Consider the following 25,556-nt stretch of genomic DNA (forward strand, 5'->3'; position numbering starts at 1 on the left):
GTGTTGTGCGTAAATAAATAGCTCTCTATTGGTTAGTGGACTGATGAAACTTTTCAAATTTTCTTGCTGTGGTTTTCACACCTGATGATGATTGCTTGTGTTGCAATCGAAACGTCGTGAGAATTTAATAGTTTTTAATTTTATTTTATTATTTCCCTTCTACGTGACTTTACCTAAAAAACCAAGAATATGAATCCCTGCAGTCACGAAAGCTTAAAATCGAAATTTAAATTAACCTACTTTCAAAATAAAAATCGTAACACCAAACTTCTTGACATCGCCACTTACGTGGCTGGTGGCGACAAATCATTACGTGGGCGATACTCTGAACGGCCCGCGTTTGCCAGAGCCGTGCCTCGAACGTTGAATCCACTTATCCCCATCGAGGCATCGTGCGTTCCTCTCGCTCGCATCTGTGCTCCGGTGCATTACCACATCGCCGCACCCCGACTGCTCGATGTGCCGAACGCGTGTCCCCCACGTGCGGTTAGGCCTTTGGGCTTTAAGGGTATCAAGTTTGGGACCATAGATTGGGGCTCACCAAGCAATCGCATTCATTATACAGCACACACACACACACGCGCACGCGCACGTGTTTGTGTTCATGTTTGCTGCTTTGGTAAGCGAACTGCATAATGGTTACTCCACACCTCTCTATCCCTTGCGGTAACCCCGGTAACTAACCAAGTGGCTCAGCGCGAGAATGAGTGGGTCACAATCAAAAGGTTGTGAATTCAATTCCTGGGTGTGTGTTGACTGGGCTCATCATCCCTCTGGGGTCGATAAAATAAATATCACTTCTTGAGGAACTCAAGAGTGGTTGTCCTATGGATGGTCTCACCCTGCCAGAATTTTTTTTTGTCATTTACACCACTGGATCAGGGCTGTAATCAGGAAATGGGTATTATGTCCTTGATCATTTGAGCAAGAATTCACTTTGACTTTTTGACTAGTAGCCACAAGAACCAATGATAAAAAAACTAACTTTTAAATTGACGATATAACCTTTGAGGTTTGAATGCAACTGTAGAAATGGGTTGATCAAATTGAACGATCTTACTATCCTTACGTAGCAACCTGTCACAGGCTACACCTACCTTCTATTAGCCTTCGCGTTACACTGCACAGGTTACAAATGACTTGGTTTTCCTGAAAATGGGAATCATGAGACTTTCAGAACTCTAGGCTGACCCTGCCCTATGAGTAAAATCAATCAGCCTCCAAGCTATAATTTTGGAGGCCCAAATATAAGCTTTCTAGCCTTTCTAAAAGATCATTATAATTTACGTGTCACTCAGTTATAATTGTATGTAAATTGGACATGCATTATGTGGTTTTTTTTGGTCAGCATTGTCCTGCTCATGTTAAGTTAAACTACAAACTCTGCTTCTAATTGATCTATTTGTTCATCTCTTCCTTCTGTTGCACTCATTAAGCAAGCGAAACAGAAATGTACATCGAATATGTTAATTGAGTAAAATAAAAACTCAATATTAAATCAATGGTCCACGTTAAAATAATATTACGCTGAACATATTAGTTAAAATGTCCTCAGTGATGCAGTGACTTAAATGAACATACATTATTTCCTCTGTACAGCATGCAAATGATTCAGCGAGTCACCATAATTAACACACATATATATATAACATACGTATTTTAAGTGTAGTTGTTTACAAACTCAATTAACTCTAAAAAGTAATTGATCAACATTTACATCTGACATTTATATGATCATAAAACAATGTTGGCAACGGGATGATTTACAATGGCAATACATCGCGACTTGACCAAACTGGAACTACAGTAATGAAATTAGTTTATGACACCAATTAAATCGAGGCGAAGATTATGTTGACTTCACCAGATGGAGACTACAGCTCAACACAAATGCGTATTAGAATTGAATGTGTAATTTATTATTTCGTTCGTTTTGTTTTCTGTCACGATACTGCATTGCTAAATCACGTCGCTTCTTACGCGTGGTTTCTATCTTTTGTTTTACTGGTTAGTGGAACAAGTGATGACATTGCCAATAGTTCAATGCGACTCGCATGATCGTAGCTAAATTGGAAAACTGTGTATACAATGTACATGAGGAATGATCATGCATGTGTGTGCAGTGCCAATGGTAATGTGCGAGGCATATTGGGTCTGTAAGGAAATTGAAGCGTTTGCAAACATTAACCGAGCTAGACTGTGCAAAATATGTTTATTGTGTGGAACATCTGATTTAACTTTCTTGAAACGTGTGCGTGTGTGCGCCTGCATATTAACAATACGCAAAGAAGAAACTGATTTATAGAGCACTCTGCAATGACTGACCTGTCACTGACAATAGTTATGGCATGACATCACGATCAATGTTTTTCATTTTATATTCAAATGCCGGCTCCTTAACCCCTTGCAGGCTGGAGTTGTATTAAAACAATAAATGCAAACACGCCCTCAGAGCCCTCTTAAGCAATGGATGGATATTAATAATGCATTTGAGAATAATGAAAGAAATCATACATGCAGAAAAATAATGTGATTATTTTATTAGGTGGATTTGCAATTTTGGAATATTGTTCTATAAAATTACATTTAATTAAATTGTCTAACAATTAAGATCATTTTTTTAATAATTGCCACATGGCCAATGAAAACTGTGCTATAAAATGCTAGCTAGCTCTTTTAAACAGACCCACCATGACACAGCTTTTGTCAGCAGATTAGTTTAGTAGAAAAACAAACTGTGAACAATCTTGATTTAAGCTTTCGTGACTGCAGGAATCCATACTCTCTGTTTCTTTCGGTAAAGTCACGTGGGTAGAAAAAAATAATCAAAGAAAACACGACGTTTCGGTCGCAACACAAGCGTCCGTCTTCAGGTGCGGAAAAGGAAAACTGTGAACACGTGTTTACTGTATACTCTATTGGGATAGTATTACACATGTGAAAGCTTTGAGCCAAAACCCCGTGCACTACTTTTCAGCAAAATAATCAAATGTTAAGTGAACCACTTGAAAGAAGTGAACATTTGTTTCACTGGATTTAAAATAATTTGATTACTGCGGCACAATAATACGTAGATAAGGCTGGATGAATGGCTGACCAAATTACAGCTGCACTCATAACAAGGTTAGAGATAATTTCACGGGAGTTAAGATTATTCTAGATGCTATTTTTTACCCAGATCTGGCACTGAAATCACATCGGTTATATTTGAAAATTGCACATTTTCAAGACGAGAATGAGAATATGGCAGAGTTAAATGCAATTACTTCTTGCGGGACAAAATTTATGGGGCAAATTTTGCGTGTGTGCGCATGTGCCTGCGTCTATGTGTTCATGCGTCTGCATGTTTATGCTTGTTAACCATACTTTTTTCAACAGTCTGTTAAAGGCTACGTGGGATCTTTGTCCTTGTATAGAGTTAGGACATGTGGGTGTGTATGTGTGTGGAGGGGAGCAATGTGATGCTCGCTAACAGCACTGGCCCCAAGAGCCGTTTCAAGTTATATGGGGGGATTTTTGTATTTGTGTATGGGGAGCGGAGGTGCATCGGTTAGGATATTGTGCTCCGAACCTGGCGACCCGACTTCCATTCCCACTCTGAACAATTAACAGCTGCAAATATTTGAACCACCCCCTAGGTCGACTCAGCGACAAATTAGTGCGTGGTGCAATGTCGAAACAACATCGCCACACGGCAGACAAAATCTGTCGTGCGTGGTGCTGGCACCTACCCACCCGTGTGCTGTGCCGGGGTTCATAGGTGCTACTCGCAAACAGCACTTGCACCAAAAGTCTGTAAAAAAAAACTATACAGGAGATATTTATCTTTGCGTGGGTACGTAGAAACGGTGGCGCAGTGGTTAAATGCACAGCGCTACAATCTTTGAAACTTGAGCTGTGAACCCCGGTGATCAGTGGCGAGCGATATGTTATAGTATGCACGTTGAACATCTTTCGGCACCCTAAGAACTGATCCAGTCTTGGATCACCTCCACCTTGAATGAGTGCCCGACACAGTGTGTAGACATGAGCAATAGCGAGACAACCGTGGTTAGGCGAGGTGCTGGCCAGCGGACCTCCCGGTGCTCCAATCACAGCACTTTGGGGAATCTTCGTCTTTGTGTGTGTGTGTGATTGTCAGAGGACGTCATATTCTTAGGTTTTTTCGGTAAAGTCACGTAGGTAAAAAATGTAAATTAATAAAAGTAAAATAAAAATAAAATAATATAATGATATAATAAAAATCTTATTTTTATTTAACTTTTTATTTTACTTTTATTAATTAAATTTTTTTTACCTATGTTAATTTACCGAAAAAACCTAAGAATATGAATCCTTGCAGTCACGAAAGCTTCAAATCTTGAATTGTCAGAGGACGGTTGATTCCTAAGCCTTCCAAAATTCATATTGGGATCTCGTGTGGGCTTCCTGCAGATCTCCTCAGCCTAAAAAATGCGTACCCAGAGTGCCGTGAGTTCGGTTCCGGGGAGGTGATGGCTGAACGGGGTCATTCCGGCACCACGACCTCCTCGTGTGCCATGCTGGCATTAATGGCTTCTCTCCAAGAACACTGTGATGTTGCACTTAACACATTGTGCCAAATGGCAGTAACAATTAAATGTACCGAACAGGCGTATAATGCGGGCGAGTGTAACGGATCGCGATTTGATGAAATAATTGGAGAAGAGGAAAAAAAATGCTTTAAACTATTTATCACGTGGCAACTGCCAGCATGACTAAAAGGTTAAATTAAATGATAAAGTCTTCATTATGCAAAGCAATTAATTAAACTGCTACCTGCAGTGAAAATGAGCGCATGATCAACGAGCGAGGAATGTGCTGAACTTTATATTGTTATTGTCTCCAAGCCTCGCGGCCAAGGGTTATTTTTACCACCTGACATTTTCCGAAAACTCTGCTAAGGCTGGCTTTGTGCGAGAGTAACATCTGCCGTAAGGCACTACCACTCGAGTGCAACATCATGCCGATCGATAACAATCATCAGAGTCTTGTCCCCTATGTTTCTATAATCCTACGAGCAGGTTCATAACAAATTAAGGCGAGAAGGATGTGCCGTGCATTCATAATAATGCCCACAACAGCGTTCTAGAATGTTCCATCGAGAAATGTGAGCGCCCACTCCCGGGGGGTAAATTCTGCAAGTGGAATACAAGAGTTGACATCCCACGACGTTCGGTTGCTACCCCCACAACGACTCTGGGACCTGGCGATTCCACATTGGTGGCTACCCGCGGTTTGTCCGCAGGATGCTTCGCGCGACGATGGCGTAGTAAGTGGAATTATTTATGTTATCACTCGCCCACTTTGTTTCTCGCTTGCTCGCTCGCTCGCTTGCTGCTGCTGCTGCTGCACACTTATCGCGTGTGTCACGGCGCACACTCGCGTTCTACTGATCTGCATGACCCCCGCGGTATTAAGGAAGCTCACATCCATCTCGAGAACGGCGGTGTTATTGGAAAATGATGGTCGGCCGAACATTATTAAATTATTTACCAGCACGCCTCCCTGGTTAATATGCCCGTGCCCTACGTTTTTACGAGGTGGTTTGTACAGTTATTGGCGGAACTGCATAAAACGCAAAAGGTTATTACAGGCATGGCTCAGGAGGGAATGGCTTGATTTGGTTCGCTTAATTTTCCACGCAACAAGAAGCAGTTGCTGTTACTGAGGTGCAGAATTACTTCTTGCACACATTAGCTATGCATGCTGAGGATAGTATGTGCAGTAATATGTAAGGTGCCTGATTTTTTTTTTTACACTGGAAAGATCTTTTTTTTCTTTTCATATTTTAAGGAAAGACTTTCACAACCAAAAGTAAGGCGACGTGTACCATGCAGATAATGAACACCTACATACGTGTGTGTGTGTGTGTATATAGAGTAGCCCGGTTTTACAGTTGGTTCGTACACCACACTAAGATGCCACCTATCAAGTTTGATTACCAGCCATGGTTCACATCAGTGGTGGGTAATCTATGAACCGGTTCTGTACGTACGTTAAAACTTTTTTCGCACCACACGTAGCCAACCGTGCTAATCGGAGGTGCGAGGTGGGAAGTTCTGATCTCCATCTCCTATCACGTCCACTGTCCGGCATGGTGAAGTATGCTCGAGCAACCCCCATTGAGCAACCTTCGGCAATGGATTTACAAAAATGGCAGTAAACTATGTATTATATATGCGTGCACTGCAGTTAATTCGCAGAAGGTTCATTATTGCTGGCACATCGTGGCAGAGGGAGTGATTCATGGACTATTGAAGGACACCGGGGGGAAAGGTCAATGTTGCCCATGGGGCCTTCGCTTCCTGAGTGATCAACAAGACTCGGGGTCCCTGACTCTCACCAACAGACAAAGGTCCCCCGTATAGCCTGAACACACCGTTGGGGCAAGTACTGTTAGCGAGCACCTTTAAAGGTCGGCACGGCGCACGAGGGGATGGGTGGCCAGCACCACGCGCGGATGCCTTTGTCTCCCGAGTGGCGATGTTTACACATCGTACAACGGTACTCATTTGAGGCAGAGTCGACCTAGGAGAGGCCCAGGAACGTTTCAGATAATATAATCGTCACTGGTGTTGGCCGCGAGGGGGAAATCGGAGTCGGGCCGCCGGGTTGGTAGTGCAGCGCGCTTAACCACGTACACGACACACACACACACCACAAACGCGCACGCGCGCTCCCACACACAGGGCACGTTCTCAAAAAAAAAGCCAGCAATCTTTTCATATGTACACGTGACTGGGAACAGTCGAGGACTTTCAGCTGTCACTGGATAAATATCTGGGGCGCCGCTAGACCGACCGGAGGAGATGGCACGTGACGAGTTGCCACGGCCATGTCGAGGGGTGTCAAGTGGGTGGTGTGGGGTGCCAGGTGCGAGTGTCATTTATTTTTGAGTTGAAATGAAGCCTTGGGAAGAGTGGCAACCCAGCAGTAGGCTCCGCGAGGTCCCTGCAGCACGGCTGAAGCCAATCGCTCGCTGCTAAATAAAAAGGTGACCTGCACGCTGTTTGCATGCGCGGATTAAACTTGTCATGTTACAGGTTTAGCTGTAAATTTCCTCTCGTTAATTATGCATAAGCGTCTGCTTTTGTTTGTGCAGGCAGCAGCACACACACGCGCACGCTGGTTACAATTGTCATTGATGCAGCGGGTTTCTATAAGCTCCGGAATGCAGTTAAACCCTTCTTGAAAAAGTGAAAAATGAAATTGGCTGTGAAGGACGGGTGACCCTCAGTCGATTGATAATTCACTGTGAAAAAAAAAATCGGCTTTTTGTTCCTGGGTAGTAAGTGTTATTTTATAATTGCTTATGACTCAAAAGTACAAAAAATAGCTATTATTCCACACAAACTTTGCTTTTGTGACCAGGGCAGTGATATTTTGAAATGTAACTATTTTCAATGAGAAAACGTGTGAATTTGTGTCATTCCTTCACATAAAGTCCTGGTCACAAAAGCAAAGTTTGTAGGGAATAAGAGCCATGTTCTACTACTTTAGCAATTAGAAAATAGCACTTACTACCCAGCAACAAAAATATGTTACTGCGTGTAATGAGTGTGCCCAGTGCCTCGCCAAAATATTAGTAGCAATAATCACAAAATGATATTAGATGGAGATGCTTTAAAAAAAGAAACTGCTGATTATAAAGGACCGTGAACAAAAGTATGCAAATAAGTGGGCCTCGATACCAAAGCGGTGTCACGGTTTTGGAAACGAGGCGTCAACAAATGTTCGAGAGGTTGCCGGCTCCGTGGTGTTTTCCCTTCACACGCCGCAGTCACCGTGTCCGCTCTGTCTGTGGGCCACGGGTGTGCCCGAGGAAACACGAACAAATGTATTCATTCCAGTAAGATGCAGCAGCTGTGGCTGCAGAGTTTGGTAGTACATGTTGTTGACGTCGTTCATTGTGAAAATTCGGTCACATTTTCTATGACCTGCACTGTTACATTGCTTTTATGGCCTTATTTTGGTGATTTTCGATACGTTTTTTGGTTTGGCCATGTTTGTTTGTTGTAGTACAGAGTTAGACTGATGGCCTTAATCTAAGTTGTCTTGTGGTTGTTGTTGTTTGACTTGCATCCCACTGGAGTTTTTGCACATTTTTGTGTACGGTGCTTTTTCTGCAATATTTTACTGTTTTTTCTTGGATTTTCTGTTTGCACTCAGTCACATATTCACTTTAAGATGTTTTTTGTTCGTGTTTTTGTTTTTTGTTTGTTGCGGTTGTACCCGATTCAAGAGCCGAATGGCTCACAGGGCTATACCTAATAAATTAACTTGAACTTGAACCAATAAATGCACGGCGTGCCTTTATAATCTGTGTCTATTTAAACATGCCTCATACCACTCCCAGTTCAACATTTTCTAAAATAATAATATGAGTGCCTTTAATCAGTACATTTTATACCAACTGCTGCCGCTGCAAAATAATAAAATAACATTTCATTTATACAGTTTATTTTTACTGATGCTTGAGCATTATTATAATGATTCCTTGAGTAAATATGATACACAATTAACTTGCACTCAATAAAGCCATTTATTGCACTGTTCTCTGGATTTAGGAAAACATCATTATTAGTGCAGTGCTCGGAAATGCACACACATTCCGTGTGACAACGCGATGAAGGTCCTGTAATTGCGAACAAACTATTAGGGTACTGTGATATATAGATTCAGTCTGATTTATATGCACAACCAGACCAAAGTATTTTTCATTTCAATGTTTTCAATTTCATATGGGAAAAAAATGCGCGTCTCATGAAGCGGTTCTCAACCCATGGGTACAGTGCAAACGCTTTTCAGGATGGGGAGGAAAGGGGGCGAGGGCAGCTTGTGGCATGGATGCCGTGCAGAAGAATTACGTGAATGTGTGCGGGGAACGTCAGCGCCACGTTGCAGTGACGAAACGCACACGGAGACACAACGTGAAACATGTCTTGTTTTCACCATGTTGATGCGTAGGTGTGGGACATGGCGTCTCTCTTTTTTGCATTGTGTTTTTGTGAACGGGGGGTGAGGGGGATTAGTGGTTGATTGGGGGGGGGGGCGTCATACCAAAGAGGTTGTGCATCAAATTGATGCGTAATTTGTATCCTTAGTCAAACGTGTAACCAAAAGTAAAAATTCAAGCCATGCAGTGGGTACAGTTACTTACAATACAAAATATAGTATCAGATGTTAACTTGCTTTTCCATTATCAAGGGGAAATAGATCAGAAGGAAACAGTCTGAATGTTTTCAAAGGTGTTCTTTTCAAAGGTGTAATGTGCTTGATCTTCAGAGACAGACTTTAACAAAATATATGGTAGATGTCAAAAATTTGGAGAAAAAAATAACTTCAGGTTGGAAGATGTACAGAGGCTCCCACAAGGCCATGCGGGGGGGCTCCCACAAGGCCATGCGGGAAGGCGTGTGGCACAGTTTAGCATCAGATATAAATGAGTGTGGTCGTGTCGCTACAGTTCTTTGCGGTGAGTACAATGTCTTCAACAACAACGGCGCTACGCCTCTCTAAATAAAATTAACGCTGAGCCGATTTCGCATTCTGAGATGCAGCGGTGAATGGGACACCCACACCCCGAAACTTGCAAACGTCTCGGAACGGAAAAGGGTAATCATGCTTGTTCAATAATCCCAGAGAAACGTGTTTCTAGCATAATAGCCCTTAAAATGTTATCTTGTGATGAATCAATCAGCGTAGTGGGTGGAGATGTAAACTCCCTACAAGACATATACATATATTTGGTGAAACATTGAGCATTCTTGTAAAATGAAATAAAAAGCCCAGTGTTTGCTTATCCATGGTCTACAGCTTTAATGGCATCCCATTTTGAAAGCGTTTAGAGGGACAACCATCTTTATTAGATAATTCTGGACACCCTTTTAAATAATATATATTCCATCATAGAGGTGTTTGGGTTAGATCGCGTAAATATATAAATGCGTCGTTAAAACCCGCCACCACCCAACACAGCAGATGCTGTACTAGTGACGAATTGCCACGTTCTGTTCACGTGACAACCCTTACTAGTTGGCTGTGTCGAGTGGTAGCGGGTTTTAATGACACGTTTATATATTTACGCAATCTAACCCAAAAACCTCTATTATGGATGATATTGGTCGCGAAAGCCTATGAGTTAAACTATAGATATTCCATCCTCAGGCAATTATCCATGTGAAATATTTGATGAAAAAAATAACCAAATCCACCGTGCAGATGCCACGCATCACACAAATTGAAAAAAAGGGCGTTTGTGGAAACTGAGATATTACGAGTGAACCTGGTGTGTGCCGTACATTAGCACGGTTTGCTACGTACGGTGTGAAAGAATTCCAACATACGCAGATACATACTCTTAGGTTTTTCGGTAAAGTCACGTAGGTAAAAAATAAACAATAATCAATATAATTGAAAAAATAATAGAAATAAAATAATAAATCACGACGTTTCGGAGGCAACACAATTCTCCGTCATCAGGTGGGACCGTCACAGCTAGATTTACTGCATCAAGTGAGGCAAAATTCCAAGAGACAAGCCCTTAAATACAAGTTAAGGGGGGAGGGGCTTATCTGAATGTGGTAACCAGGGAATGGAACGTGGGGGGGGGGGGTGGGCGGGGCTACGTGACTTTACCGAAAAACCTAAGAATATGAATCCTTACAGTCACGAAAGCTTCACATCTAGAATTGACGTTTCTTGGTTGTCTGTCCGAGCCGTCAATCCCACTATGCACCACTCACCTGTCGCAGAAGCTGTACCCCCCCCCCCCCTCCACGTGGTTGGATAAATTTAAACATATTGACAACAAAATTTACATTTCTACGTATTCAATCTGTTTTATTCAATGTGCACTGTATTACGCGTATTCTTGGTTCTTTCGGTAAAGTCACGTAGAAGGGAAATAATAAAATAATAAAAATAAAACATAATACAATAAAATTATCACGACGCAGATACGTACGTGTCCGCACGTCGCCCGTCGACGCGATACGTTTGTGTTGTGCGAGAACGGTTACATCTTTTGTTGTTTTCATTTGTGCGAATAGGATTTGGACCGATCGCGCCCCTCCCCCCGTGTGATCGCTTGGCGCGAGCGAGCAAGGTTGGAATCGCCTTCGGATCCTCACCTCGCACCATTAGCTCCGCTGTCGCCACGGCCTGGTCCACGACCGTTTGTGCCCAGCACGTGTAATTACCGCCGTGCCTCAGCTGGATCTTCTTTATCGTCAGGTCGCCGAAATTCTGCTTCTGCCACTGGATGTTTCCGCAAAAAAAGAAACGACGGGTGCAAAGCAATTAAGAGCATGACGCACCGATTTGCAACATTCTCGCCCTGTGCCCTTTGCTGTCAAAATGTGATTCATTTCACATCAAAATCGAGTGTGCATTTTAGGAATTTTAATGAAGTGGACTTTTTTTAACATTAATACGTTGCTTAATCTGATGTTTCGTGAATTTTGTCATTTGTAAAAAAAAAAGTAGTTTTTTTTTCTCCTGTAATTATTTAAAAATACCTTCAAGTGAAAACAACTTTGCCAGCAAAATGTTAATCACACAACTGAAGTCCATTTGAGAGAGCACTCACAATGTCGAGTGCTTCTCTTCCAGCCCCGTGAAATGACACCATGAGCATCGGCAAAAAGAAAGCTAAACTTTTGCCCAAGGCTGGAAGTCAAGGAATAATTTAGGACTGAACTCGGGCAGAAACGGCTTAAGCAGTGGCTCTAAAGGTGAAATAAAAGCCGCGCTATTCGCGCCCTTACGTCTCGAAAGCATTGATGATCCTCGTATCGGTTCTAGGTGATTTAAAAAAAATGTATCCGGTGTAAATAAATCAGTGTATGTGCAAGTGCCAAGTGAATTATTACATCACGTCTTGTGGAGGTGCTCATCCAGCAGTGGATTAATCATGGCTGCCGTTGATGACGACGGGACAATTCTGTGTGTGTTTGTAGAAACTCTCTTAGTTTTAGTAAGTATATTCTTCAGGGATGTGTGGTATATCAGATGAAGCACAACATATTTCAGAAATGCTGGCTTGCGTTCAAAAAGGGCCTCAGCCTTGATAAACATAATGCAAGTAGCTCTTGCGTTCAACTAGTCATCCAGTGGAGTGTTTTTCAGTCGAGCAAATTATATTTCCAATTTCCAAAAATGTGAATATTTCATATGCGCTCATAATTAAACACCCTACTTTTCCGAATATTCTAAGCTACGCTGTTTGATTTTTTTTGTAATGCCACTGATATTTACAGTCACCAGATGTCTTATGGGGCTTTTCAAAGATTCATGGTATTAAACAGCTAAAGGTTAATGTATTTTCCTTGCGATATGAAAGAAAGAATGGGTTGAAAGAAAAGCCTGTTTATATATAAATGTAGCAGAGTTCTCCTGAATGCTATTAGTAATGGGAGATGGTTTTTAAAGCTTACCAGAAAATATAAAAACAACTTTTTTGCGTGCATTTCGATATTTACATTTTATTTATTAGCACGTTCAACCTATACAGGAAATTTAACACTCCTGTAGATTTATACAGATATTGATGATTCTATTTAATGTATATGTCAATTTGAAAGGGTTATATATATTTGATTTTCATTTCACGCAACTTGAAAGCAAATGACTGAAATTGTATTTAGTGTATGTACATAAATGTCTATGAATTGAAGATTGCTTCCTGCTAGCTATGTATAATAATAATGACATGAACATCATTTGGTCATGAACTTCGACCTCAGTACCTAGAGTCCTTAACTCGGATGAATGAATATTTTATGAGAAGCAAGATAACATGCAAGCAGTTTTATATCCCTATAATATAATGTTCAGGGTGGAGTGGTGGTGCATTTGTTAGTGCACTACACTACGAGCCTGGTAATCTCAGTTCAATTGCCAAGCCACTGTCTAACAGTGGTGATGAATAATACATGAACAAGTTCTGGGATCCAATCCGGACAGCACCAGCATGGTGAAGTATGGTCAGACAACTCTCATGACTGACACAAAGTGGGAAGGCCTTTATAGACTGTCAAATGACTCTCATTGCTATAATTATTATAATAAATAACATTTTCAATATCCCGCTCCATCGCTTACGTGATCGGTACTGTATAGATCACACTTGGATTTCTTTCACCAGACAGAGGCAGATGTTGCACGTGTCAAAGCATGGTCCTGACATTGTGAAGATTCCAAGTTTTAATCTGGCCAGCCACCCGTAATTTTAAAGCGGATCCTCACGCGTCGCACACTGCTGCTCTCAACCGGGTCACCAACAACTGAATTAAAATACCACATTTTGATGTTTCGCTAAATTTGTCAAAAATATGCTTTGAGAAAACCCACAAATGTTGGTCGGGCTGCCGTGCAGCGAGCACACATCTACAGGGGGGGTGCGCGTGGGTACGTGCAGTGCCTCTGGAGTGGGTGTGGAGTGACCTGTATGAGGTGTGGCTAACCACTTCGCACTCATTACACACAAAGTGCTCGCCACAAGTGAACCACAATACCTTCGCTGATCTCGTCAAGGAGCATAAACCACCATCACGCAAACTCCGGACATAATCGCAGCAGCGGCTTTTGGCTAGCCGTCGAGCAAAGGTGGTCACCGCATCATACGCTCTCAGAGGCGCTTCTGCGGCCGTCTGGAACGATCTTCCTTCCGATATTAGGTAATCGCTGGAACTATGCACTTTTAAATATTTTAGATTGAAAACTAATTTCTTGAAAACTGCTTTTTTCTGTTGTTGTCCTTCCCCCACACTTCCGATTAGCACGGTTGGCTCCGTACAATACAAGATCCTTAGGAATCACAGTTTTCTCGGTCACAATTGACCTCACTCTCTCAGTCACGAGACCCAATTCCTGCTGGATAATATTGGTCTGGAAAGCCAAGAGGCCAATGGATAAATTCGTATTTTTTTATTTATATCTGGAGAAACAGCGCAGAGTTATGCTCATATGTATGATATGTTTTTATCCCCTTCTAGAACAATTACATTATCCGCACAGTCCCAATCATTTGTATAAATTATACATGCCTGGCCCTTCGAGAACATCATTAGATATTACATCAATCACTCACAATCATCTATACATATTCAAGATGTCTAACCCTTCCAAAACGCAATTAGAATTTATATCACTTTCTCAGTTACATTCATCCATGTGCATTAAATGTGTAAGTGCTCAGAAGGGAGCTGTAGCGCAGCGGTTTGCACGCTGCGCTGCAAACTCGGCGACCCGAGTTCGATTCCCGCTCACGGCCAACACCAATGACGATTATCTGAACCGGTCTTGGGCCTCTTCTCCAAAGTCGGCTCAGCCTCAAATGAGTACCTAGTGCGGTGTGTAAATATTGCCACTGGGGAGACAAAGGCGGTCGGGCGTGGCGCGTGCCACCCACCCCTTCGTGTGCCGTGCTGGCCTTCATAGGCGCTCCTCGCTAACAGCACTTGCCCTCCAGTCTGTCGAAGGCTATACGGGGGATCTTTATCTTGCGTGTGAGTGCTTAGCCGAGGCTGCTTACCACTTCGGAGCGGTGATAGTGGTCGCTCGTCTTGTCCAGCTCAATGGGCTGCCCGTTGAGTGACCAGAGGAACATGATGTCGAGCGAAGGGTCGTGAGCGGCTCTGCAGGGCATCACCGCGCTCTGTCCCACCGTCACCATTTTGGGGAGCGGCGGCACCGTGATTCGTGTAGACTCTGAAAAAGAGGATGGATGGTGGGGGGGGGGGCTTGGAGACAGCAGGTACTCTGTAGCTTTGTAATATTCACGAACGCGTGAATATAAATGAGTCGTTAAACCCCGCCACCACCACCCGACACGGCCAATTGGTAAGCATAATAGAGGTTTTTTTGGGTTAGATCGCCAAGACCCAATGTTGGTCGCGAAAGCTTACGCGTGAAAGCAATTAGTAAGGTTTGTCATGCAAACAAAACATGACAATTAGTTGCTACTTCGGCACACCGGTGTGTTTTAGGAGAGTAAACCCACACCGTGTACAATGTGACTACGACGTTTTGCTGGTGATTTCAACCAGCGTCATCAGTTCGGGCGAATTGCCCGAATTCTGATGCCTATTGTGTATGCAGCATAACGCTGAAATACCTGCCCCTCGTGCACTGCCCATCCTCCCCACCCGCCACCTCCCCCAATACTGTAACTGTCATTTTCTATAAATGTCCACACATCTGACCTTTACACGTATCTGCTTATAACCTCAGCCCCCCAGCAGGTAGGATATATGGCATTACGTTGCATATCCAGCGCGTAACAACTATACTAATAAACGCCTGTGCCTGTCCGCGCGCTCGTAATGGTCGAGGAGGTTAGCAGGAAAGGCCCGGGGCATTTAATTTTTATGACAGACATTTACATTGTTTTGTAAATTAATACGTGTAGGGGTGCTGCAAAGGTGTGAAGGTTTAACATACTGGATGTTGCACTCCAGAAGTGGCCGGTTCTATTGCCCAGGGTGACAAGACAAAACAATGTGGGGACATTTGAGATGGACCACGACTACGGTATTCTTGCTGTTGTTGCTGCAATGCATCGCGTGTTCGAGGCTAGTTATCCTCAACTCGTTGTCATGGACAAATGTTCAGTTGTCTTTCGATAATTGTGCACGCGTGTTCTACAAGTTCTGCTTCATTGGACGGGGATCTACAAAATAAATTGGTTTTGAGAGAACATTCCTAAGATTGTGTTATTTTATTTAGGGATGCTTCAGGTTCATTTCCACAGAAATATATGGGCACAAATGTGACCTCAAGGATTGTAGGCATACTCACAGACAGACTTCGGTATTATATATCATGCATTTGCTTGTTTTTGTAGGAGGATGGCTGTGGAATATTTTATGTGACCTATTTGCCAGCCTTCCAGCACGGTGACGTTTTGTCGAACATCCCCCATGATCAATTCAGCGTGAGGAAGCCCTCATTATCGTAACGCGTTTTGACTTTGTTTGGGTGATCGTTTCTGTATTTAGCCGAGCACTGTAGGTACGACACGTCAAGAGTTAAATTGTCGATCTTGTTCTGCTACGATCAAAACAATATCATTAAATTCGGCTCATTAATCGGAAAACCGTCCACTACACGTAGCATTTGAATATTCATCACATTTGCTTGATGGCAATTTTAAAGATGTGCCAATATTTCCGCAGCAGCTGACAGTCAAAAACGAATCTCAGGAGTATCAATGGATTTTGCTTTCGACACGTGGAGCTTAATTAAAAATGGCCAGCTTACTCAGGGAACACGCTTTATTGGATACAATAGCAATTTCCATTGCGATGAATACATGTCGTGTTTGCTCGTGCCACGTTTCCCCTTGTGAACCACTGAGACTTAGAGTGAGTGGCTCAGGTCATAAACGTTGTGGGTGTACTCTCAAAATGGCACGTTATATTTAGTGCCAAACCTTGTTGATTGGCTGTGTTTGGTGGTGGTGGGTTAAGGGATACATTTCTATGTATGCATGCAATCTAACCACAAGAAATCGTTATTAATGAATAATATTGGTCGCGAAAGCCTACGTGTTAAGCCTAAGGTGCAGCCCCGCAACCGCTCGCTCACACCACCGCTGGCGGAAGGGCCTCCACTCGACGGAACTCTAAGCGAGACTCTCTACTAAGAGGGTGTTCGGTCTACTCCTCCAGGCTGGCCACATGACTTCGAAGTGGTGGAAGTACCCACACTTTACCCCACATAAATGCAGTTGGTTATATTGTTTAACACGTAGGCTTTCGCGACCAATATTATTCATAATCAACGTTTTTGGGTTTAGATCGCGTTATTTATAAATGTGTCGTAACCCTCCACCACCCAACACGGCCAATCAGTAAAAAAGTGTCACGTTGATAAAAGACAAATAGTTCACTGCTTTAGCCCACCGGTGTGTTGAAGCGTGAAACCACAACATTTACAATTTGAGTACGACGTTTCGCTGGTAATTGCATCCAGCATCATCAGGCAATTCGCCATTCGTTTCACGCTTCAACACACCGGTGGGCTAAAGCAGTGAACTATTTGTCTTTTGTCAACGTGACACTTTTTTACTGATTGGCCGTGTCGGGTGGTGGAGGGTTACGACACATTTATAAATAATGCGATCTAAACTCAAAAACGTTGATTATGAGTTGGTTATATTGTTGATTCATATTTTATTTCCTCGTTTGAATATTTCATTTGCCTTTGGCAATCTAAGCCGCTCGCTGCATCATAAGTCAATAAATGCACAACTGCTTTAGTTGTATTGGAAGTAATATGCAACCACAAAATAAACCGCATTGTTGTAATCGTTAATATGTTTTCTGCTACATAGAAGCACTACCGCTCAAATTACGGGAAAATTGTGACGTTTACTTGATCTCTGGTACTACAATTGAGGTTTCAAAGGGGGGAAATACACATTGAATGTGAAACTGTGAATGTTACTTTTACACTGAAATAAACGGTCGCCTTTTGTTGTGGCAGCACAATTGGGCAGATGATTGAGATTCTTCTACTCCTACTGCACCGCCACAGTCATAGCATTTTTCAACATGGGGCACATGTGCAGGTGAGTGGGTGGGCGGGTGTGCAAGTGAGTGGGCGAGTGCATGAATGGGTGAGTGAGTGAGTGGGTCTTCTCCTCGTATCCTGCCACCACAGTCATAGGTTTTCCCAGTATCAGACACATGATAATGGTCTGCTCTGTCGCCCTGGCAAGGTCCTCGATGATGCGTGGCTCAGGTCAAAAGCAGTCGTTCCGTGGTCAGTGGCAGGTGCGTGGGTCGTTATAGCAGCCCCACTTCCGAATGTTGACTTTTGAGCTTGCCGACTGCAATTCAAAGATTATTTAAACATCTCCAGGTGGTCAGTAACATCCAAGTGCATTCCGATGGCTGACTGCTGTGATCAACAAAAAAAACACATTTTTTTCTGGCCTGGACTTTTGCAGCTGTTTTAGACTAATTTTAGGGTGCTGATTCCAAATCTGATCTCAGATTTGCTCTATCATATCATTTTTATGCTATCGGCATACCCCATTTTAATTGATTTTACCCGAAATTAACTCTGTCATTTATGATTGCAAGTTGTTGCGAGTCAGTGACTGCTTTAGTGTTAAAATATGGTGCTGTATTTTTAGGATAGTGTGTTTATAACATCATTTTATGTAGATATCCACATTTATTTAATATTTTTCTTCTGTAGATTTTATTGAAAATGCAATGTTTGATATCTCAAAAACCTGATGTGATAGACAAAAACTGATGCCAGATTAGGAATCAGCACCCCAAAATTACCTTAAACCCGTTGGAATACCTTATGCCAGAAAAAGTGTGTTGACCAGTGTAATCAAATACCTTTCAGATCCAGGTAGCCGGTGCTGCTGGCTTTTCCAAGTTGGTTTTCAGCTGTGCACGTGTATCCACCTTCGTCACCCTCCAGGACTCTTTCGATCCAGAGGCTTCCATTGTCCAGGATGCTTATCCTAGCAGAGAACACGTTCCTTCGGTTGGCCAGTCACGTTCGCAAACGATATTTTCAATTCAAGCACGTTTTACCCTTCAATATTAGAAACTGGTCATGTAATTACTTAAGTCAGCACCACCCGAACCCCCTCTCACCCACCGCATGAACGTCAAGGAATCGTCACAATTAGGATTCGCGATTCGATTGAATATCAATGTGTTTTCTGTCCCATTTTTTATAGATTCATTTGTATTGTCCGATTTAGCTTTTCTTCTTTTTGAAATGCCTGAAATGTAAAATTAGTGCATCGTACACCACTTGATGAAAACATATAATCTGGATATTTTTTTCTGAAATGGTACATAATAGATTCTCACACGCATGAGTGATGCATGTAGCATAGGTGGAGCAATCAAACTCAACAAAGTGGTGTTTATTTAAATGTATACTTGTCATGTTATCTGCGGCAGTTAACAGAACAGCATTGATAGCCGCTGATAGCAACGTGGCGTGTAGCAAAGGGGTGCCACGGTGGCGAAATGTTAACTAATTTCCCTGGTATACAGGAGGTCGTGGGTTCGATCCCAACCCTGACGCCTGTATATTTGGAGTCTGCATGTTTCTCTCCCCGTGGTTGTGTGGACTTTTCTCTGGGTCCTCCAGTTTTCCCTCTACATTTAGAATCAACATGCCCTCATCAAATTTGGCTGCTGGAGATTTACACTTGATAAGCCACTTAGTTAAGCTATCATTTGTGGCCAGGTCGCTTCTGAAACAGAGCTATATAGCTCAGTGGGCCCCACCTGGTAAGATATCAAATAGTTAAAGATTCAAGTAAACAAAAACTTGCACTATCCTCGACCCGTGCAAGCTGCTGGGTTCAGGAGATCAACTGCACATCACTAGCAATTGGACACGATCTCAATGATACTCAGATTGTAAGGAAATCATTGCATCCGATTATGCCCAATCATTGTCTATTCATAATTGACATTGATAGATTTTAAGCCTGGGGTAACAGTGAAGACCCAAGAAAATGCATGCAGTGGCTGAAAATATGATTTGATCGTGTAAAACAAATGTTTGCATTTTATTATAATTTATTTTGAAAGAGTAAATCGAAATGGTATTTAGTACAAAACAGTCAATGTAGAATAGCAAATATTGCTTAACCTGTCATGTCATTCAGAACATTACAACTCTGGCATTTTTTACACCAACAAATAACTGCAAAACATTAAGATGCTCATGACTCAATGATTCAATAAAAAAAATCAATTGTTTTTTATCTCATGTTTACCGTCTCAGTAGTTATGAAGCCTTGATTCTTTCTCATTTTCATTAAAAAATTTGCACATATCATAAAAACGACGCGTAATTGGTTCTCCCCCACTTGATACCGTTAACGTACAATCCAATGAATTGATTCTGGTTAATGATTCGATGCAAGCGCACTGCTGAGCAAGCATCGTGGTCTCCCTGAAGAGGGCTCTCTACGGTTCCCTCCAGTTGGAGGCCCTGCTGCCAGCAGTGTCGAGCAAGCAATTGCAGGGCTGCGCCTTAACATCTGCGCCGTAGTGGCATTGACCTCAAGACAGCTGCAACGTGAATCAAAAGGAAAAACCAAAAAAATGGAATCGATCAAATATCACCAATGCAGGACCCTCCTGAAGAAACAGATCTTAGACTCAGTGGCAATTAAATGAATGTGAAGTAATTTCATTGAGAGATTAAAGAAAAATATTTGCATTATTATTGGCAGTCAAAAGATAATTAATTCTACGTTTTGTATTGGTAATTATTTGCGTTGAGGCCCAAGGGAACTAGCAGGAATATGTTCAAGTCTTTAAAAATACTCAACCAAAAATAAAAGACTATATTACAACGTTTTATCTAAAATAATAATTTCCCAGTGGACCAAATGAAATTAACCGAGTTAATTAAACTTTATTTTTTTATCAGAGTGTCTTTGACAGTAGACTCATGTTTTCCAATACTCTAATTTGCTGTATAGTTGCCCCTCCACTAACCAGTCTTTTTAAAATTATCAAATATTATCTTTTTAAAAATAATTTCCTTTTACCACACTTTTAATTAAAAAACGTGTTTCACGTTGCTCACCCTTTTTTTAAATCAGTAATATACATTTTCTGAACTAATAAGCATGATCCACATATTTTCTTACAATTTGTGAAGGTTTACTTTAAAAAATTTCAGAATATTTCCTGACCTGTATCATCATCATCATCACACGGTGACTTGATTATAATGTACAACTAAGTTTCCGAGGTAATTTTTTTTTTATCTCAAACTGTTGCGTATAATTGGAACACAAGACTTTTGCAGGGGGCTCTGGATACGAGGAAACATTTGACATTCCTTAAAGGCTATGTTCACAGTAAATGAGATGCGTGGAGGCTACAAGACACCCTTCCGTGTCTGTGCAATAGCGTGGGTGGTTATTTTCAACAACTTCTAGATTTGAAGCTTTCGTGACTGCAAGGAATCATCTTCTTAGGTTTTTTCGGTAAAGTCACGTAGAAAGTAAAATAAAATAAAAACAAAAATCACGACGTTTCGGAGGCAGATTAGCTGTATCATTGATACAGCTAATCTGACTGTGACGGTCCCACCTGATGACGGAGACTTGTGTTGCCTCCGAAACGTCGTGATTTTTGTTTTTATTTTATTTTACTTTCTACGTGACTTTACCGAAAAAACCTAAGAAGATATTTTCAACAACCTTAGTTCTGCTGTTTTCACATGCAGGAGCGGTTTGTGAGCATTTGCGCCAAATAAGAATACTCTACATGGGCTCAACCGGGAGTGGATGGGTGTCTCAGGAGTAGTTTGCTCTGTATTTGATATTAACATTCACTGGTTGTAAGGCCTTATCTCGGTGTGTTTTATACATTATGATTATTATTAATTTGAGGTGCGATGTCAATCCACTACTGGATGAAGGCCTCCCCACGGTGTGTCGATCATGGGGGGTTGCTTAACCTTACTTCGCCATGCTCGACAAAGCTGATTGGTGAAACACGAGCTGGGGCACACAAAATCGTGCACGACCGATGTTCACTAGCAAAATGTTAACTACTTCGTCTGATATACAGGAGATCGTGGGTTCGATCCCGACCCTGATGCCTGCTGTATATTTGGAGTTTGTGTGTCTCTCTCCCCGTGGGGGGTCTTCCGGTTTTTCCCTCCACGTTTAGAATTAGCACGCGTTTAGAGTGTTTGCGTGATATACATGTCCACGTGATAAGCCACTTAGTTGAGTTATCATTTGTGGCCAGGTCACTTCTGAAAAAGAGCCATATAGATCCGTGGGCCTTCCTGGTAAATGCAAATAGTTCAGTTTAAATTTTAGTTTAGAACTCCGGCTCACTGGCTTTACAGTGCAGTGTGAAAAGGACCATACCACCACTCCACCGCTTCTATTATTCATATCTCAATTATAGAGGAAGCCAGGCCGTTCCTCTTATCTCGAGTTTCAATCCTCTTGCATTTGCAGAAATTAAAATGAGTGAATAGGTCTCTAGATTTAAGTCGAACGATGTTCACTTAGTGTGCAAATTTACCAATGAGGAACGGCGCAGTTTCTACTGAAGCAAGCTGTATATTTTTTATTTAAAGCTTTCGTGACTACAGGGATTCATATTCTTGGTTCTTTCGGTAAAGTCACGTAGAAGGGAAATAATAAAATAATAAAAATAAATTGCATTTCGATTTAAAGTTTTCGTGACTACAGGGATTCATATTCTTGGTTCTTTCGGTAAAGTCACGTAGAAGGGAAATAATGAAATAATAAAAATAAAACAATAAAAGTTGTATATTCTTTGGAAAGAGCGATGGCATTGTGGTTCTTGCACTGTTACTTAACCGGCAACCTTCCTTTCATCCTCAGGCTTGGTACGCATCAGTGCTGAGCTATATTGTTTCAGTAAGAGCATAGCACCAATCTGAGTATTATTTCGACTCGTTATAAATTAATGACTTCACACATATCAAAATGACATGCTGGATGAACATGTTTTAAGTGTTATTTATTGTAATTTTACATATAGGAGAAGTGATGCAATGGTTAGTCCACTACACCATTAACCAGACGAGTTTGATTCCTGGCTGTGGTCAACATATGTGACAATTGTTATCTGAATCGGGCTACCTACAAAAACCCACACTTACCAGCGTGGTTGAAGTATGGTCAGTGTGTTTGCAACGTGCAGAAAATATTATAATTTTGTCGAGTACAGAGGAGATGCCCATTATAAACGTGTTAATAAAATAAGCTTGCAGGGTAATGAAATGTTTGCATAAAACAGTACGGTTAGTAGGTGTGCGACGCACCCCATGCGCGCGCGCGCTCGCTGAGGTCACATTCAAAAGCCCCGACGTCAGCAGGATTCTCCGCTTGGCGAGCGCAAACAGACGCGCAAAGTGCACGCACACGCTTCCACGGGGGAGGGACGATCCCCTCGGTTATCATCAGGGGGTGTGGGGGAGAGGGGTAACGCCCTACCGACCACTGCCAGAAGGGGAAGTTGCAGCGGGACTATAGATCAGTGCGGACTTTGACGGAGCGCACCTTTCTCCGATGCGGACGAGAACGTTTCCTTTAGTCCACGAGAAGGTGGGCTTGGGCCACGCTCTTGGCTCGCACTTAATAACGGCCTGTCCGCCCCGAGCCGCCGGAGTGATTCTGGGCACGGGATTGTTTTTGAAATCTGGCAGCGATGCTGAGGACGGAGAAAAATCGGGGGGGGGGGGGGGGTGGTGGGGGGCGGAGATGGGGGTGAGAATAAGCGGAGAAAAATGATGCTCACGTGGACGAGCGTAAACACGTGCACGCGCGCGCGCGACACGACACGGCGTGTCACGACGCTGTCGCCGTCGTCTCGGTGTGATGTCTTATTACGGAGGGCCCCTCTCTCCCCCCCCCCCCGGCTCCCCCCATCCCATCTCACCTCACCTTTCGTGATATTTTCTGCTCAGCGGAGGGTGCGGTGATTTATGCCGGAAAACATCACGGGCGTTATTAACCAGGCCTCCAATATCCGTGATGAATGTCTTCCCCCGGCAAGGGCTATAAATACGCGTGGACAGATTTTTATACGTAATTAAGTGCACGGGTCTATTTATCTTCTGGCTTGTTAATAACAAACTGTATAAATAATGACAGCACAATGGACCACATTCAAACCGTCGGCCGGAAGTTCAGTTATTTTTTTGTTTTGGGGGGGGGGGGATAAATTTGGCATGATTTTAGGTGCCAACGTAATGCATCCGATGACATTAATACAAAAACGTGGTTTCCCTAAAGCGTATGAATGTGTGCACAGGATGAACTGCATGCCGTGCACATTTTATCAGGGCTAACGGTTATCATCGTTGACCCGCGCAGCATTGATTACCAACATTGCTTTCTTCACAGCTGACGCTTGCATTCGAATTCATTTTTTTATTATCCTCTCGCCGTCAAGACACTTCATTACGTATCGAAAACACATTCGCTGGCTGCGTGGAATTTGTAACAATTACAGGTTGAAATTGATGGCCGGTCTGCCTTAGAAGCGGGTAAAAATAAATAAACGCGTTACCTTTGACCCTTAGTTCGGCGCTGGAGTAGATGCGTCCGTGTTTATTCTCTGCGATGCATTGGAACATTCCTCTGTCCGACGGCTTCACGTTGCCGACGATGAGATCGCCGCTTTCCAATACGCGCACCCTTCCCTGGAGAGAAGCCAACGCAGCAGCAGTGCGTCCGACACTTGAGCTATGTCACGTCGTAATCGTCCACGCACAACGCATCCGACATTGCCGACCCATTTGGCAAAGTGTCACGCGATCGTTGAGATGGCTGTGGCAAGCGGCTCGGTCACTTATTTTTTTTTCGAAAAAAAACAAGGTGTCACAGATTTCAGAAAGAGATGATTTGCACCCAGGAAGAGTGTTTGTATTCAGAAACACATTCCATTACTTGTGCTGTTTATATCCATATAAGCTAAAAGAGAGCATGCCCTGCCTACATTGCTATTTGTTATGAAGTTTTAGCATTGAAACTACATGTTTTGGGCTTGCGGCTCATTTGGAAGATATTCTTAAAGTCCAATTTACAAATGAAAAAAGTACAGAATTTGAGCTCCAACGAACCTCTTATAAAATTGACTCATCTTGCATACTACTACCATCACAGGCTCCAAGACCTACATCATCCATTACACATGCATATGCCATGGCCTTCAGCCCAGCCCTCAACATGTGCTCACAACGGCTTGGCTCCAGACCTCCACTACTACATGCTGTGGCGATAAGCCCAGCGCTAGACACGAACCGTTCACACGGGTCCTATTAAAGAACGGGTATTGCAGCCAGTTGCCAAGGGGGCATGCTCTGCTCACAGCATGGGCAGGACAAAGGCTCAAAATGCTGTCCTTGCTTAAGTCCTGGTGTGGCCTGCATCCAGCCCTGGAGGTGCCTACCGCAGTGGCATATGACTCGGCAATGTAAGACCCAAAAAGGAATCACAGATGAATATTAGTGCTGCAACCACATTGTAATTCTTCCACGACATGTTAACAGCATTCACACTCCACTGCATGAGCAATAATCCAACATGAGTGAACTGTTGTGGGATTGCATTGGCTGTGGTGTGCATAGACATTGCAAAGCTACTTGTTATTTCATCCAGTACAGTCGCGATTCCCGCTATGGATGTGTTCAGAAAATAAGCCTTTACATGTTACGGCATGTCAGTAAAGTGTTTGCATGATATAGTACAGCAAGTATGAGTGTTGTCTATTCATGTGCATAATCAAAATGATTGACACACTCTACATTCGTGATGAATACTGCCATCATCACGATTCATCGGCAGATATTCCGTAGGTGTCCTCTGCACATTTCGTCATTTGTTTCCACTTTTCTCTGTCTTGTATCATTATATGCTCAAGTAGTTCAGATCTCTCTGGCAGCAATCTCTCATGCCATCGTAAAGCCATTCTCTTTTAGGTCTTCTTCCAATTTCCTTCCTATCGCTGCCTGCATCGGGTCTTCTTCTA

The 25,556-nt window shown here is 42.6% G+C and overlaps 1 protein-coding gene across 1 annotated transcript in view; it reads right to left on the minus strand.

Moving 5' to 3' along the window:
• Positions 1-25,556, minus strand: part of LOC144731717 (contactin-4-like) — a 151,097-nt gene that overhangs the window by 30,417 nt on the left and 95,124 nt on the right. The window contains exons 10-14 of the mRNA XM_078612904.1: positions 24,096-24,228; positions 23,084-23,234; positions 18,384-18,511; positions 14,558-14,733; positions 11,154-11,280 (exon numbers count right to left, since the gene is read on the minus strand). Of these exons, the coding sequence (XP_078469030.1) occupies positions 11,154-11,280; positions 14,558-14,733; positions 18,384-18,511; positions 23,084-23,234; positions 24,096-24,228 (715 nt within the window). The remainder of the gene's footprint in view (positions 1-11,153; positions 11,281-14,557; positions 14,734-18,383; positions 18,512-23,083; positions 23,235-24,095; positions 24,229-25,556) is intronic.

The sequence above is a fragment of the Lampetra planeri genome, chromosome 40 (genome assembly GCF_965212315.1).
Source record: "Lampetra planeri chromosome 40, kcLamPlan1.2.h2, whole genome shotgun sequence".
Lineage (NCBI taxonomy): Eukaryota > Metazoa > Chordata > Hyperoartia > Petromyzontiformes > Petromyzontidae > Lampetra > Lampetra planeri.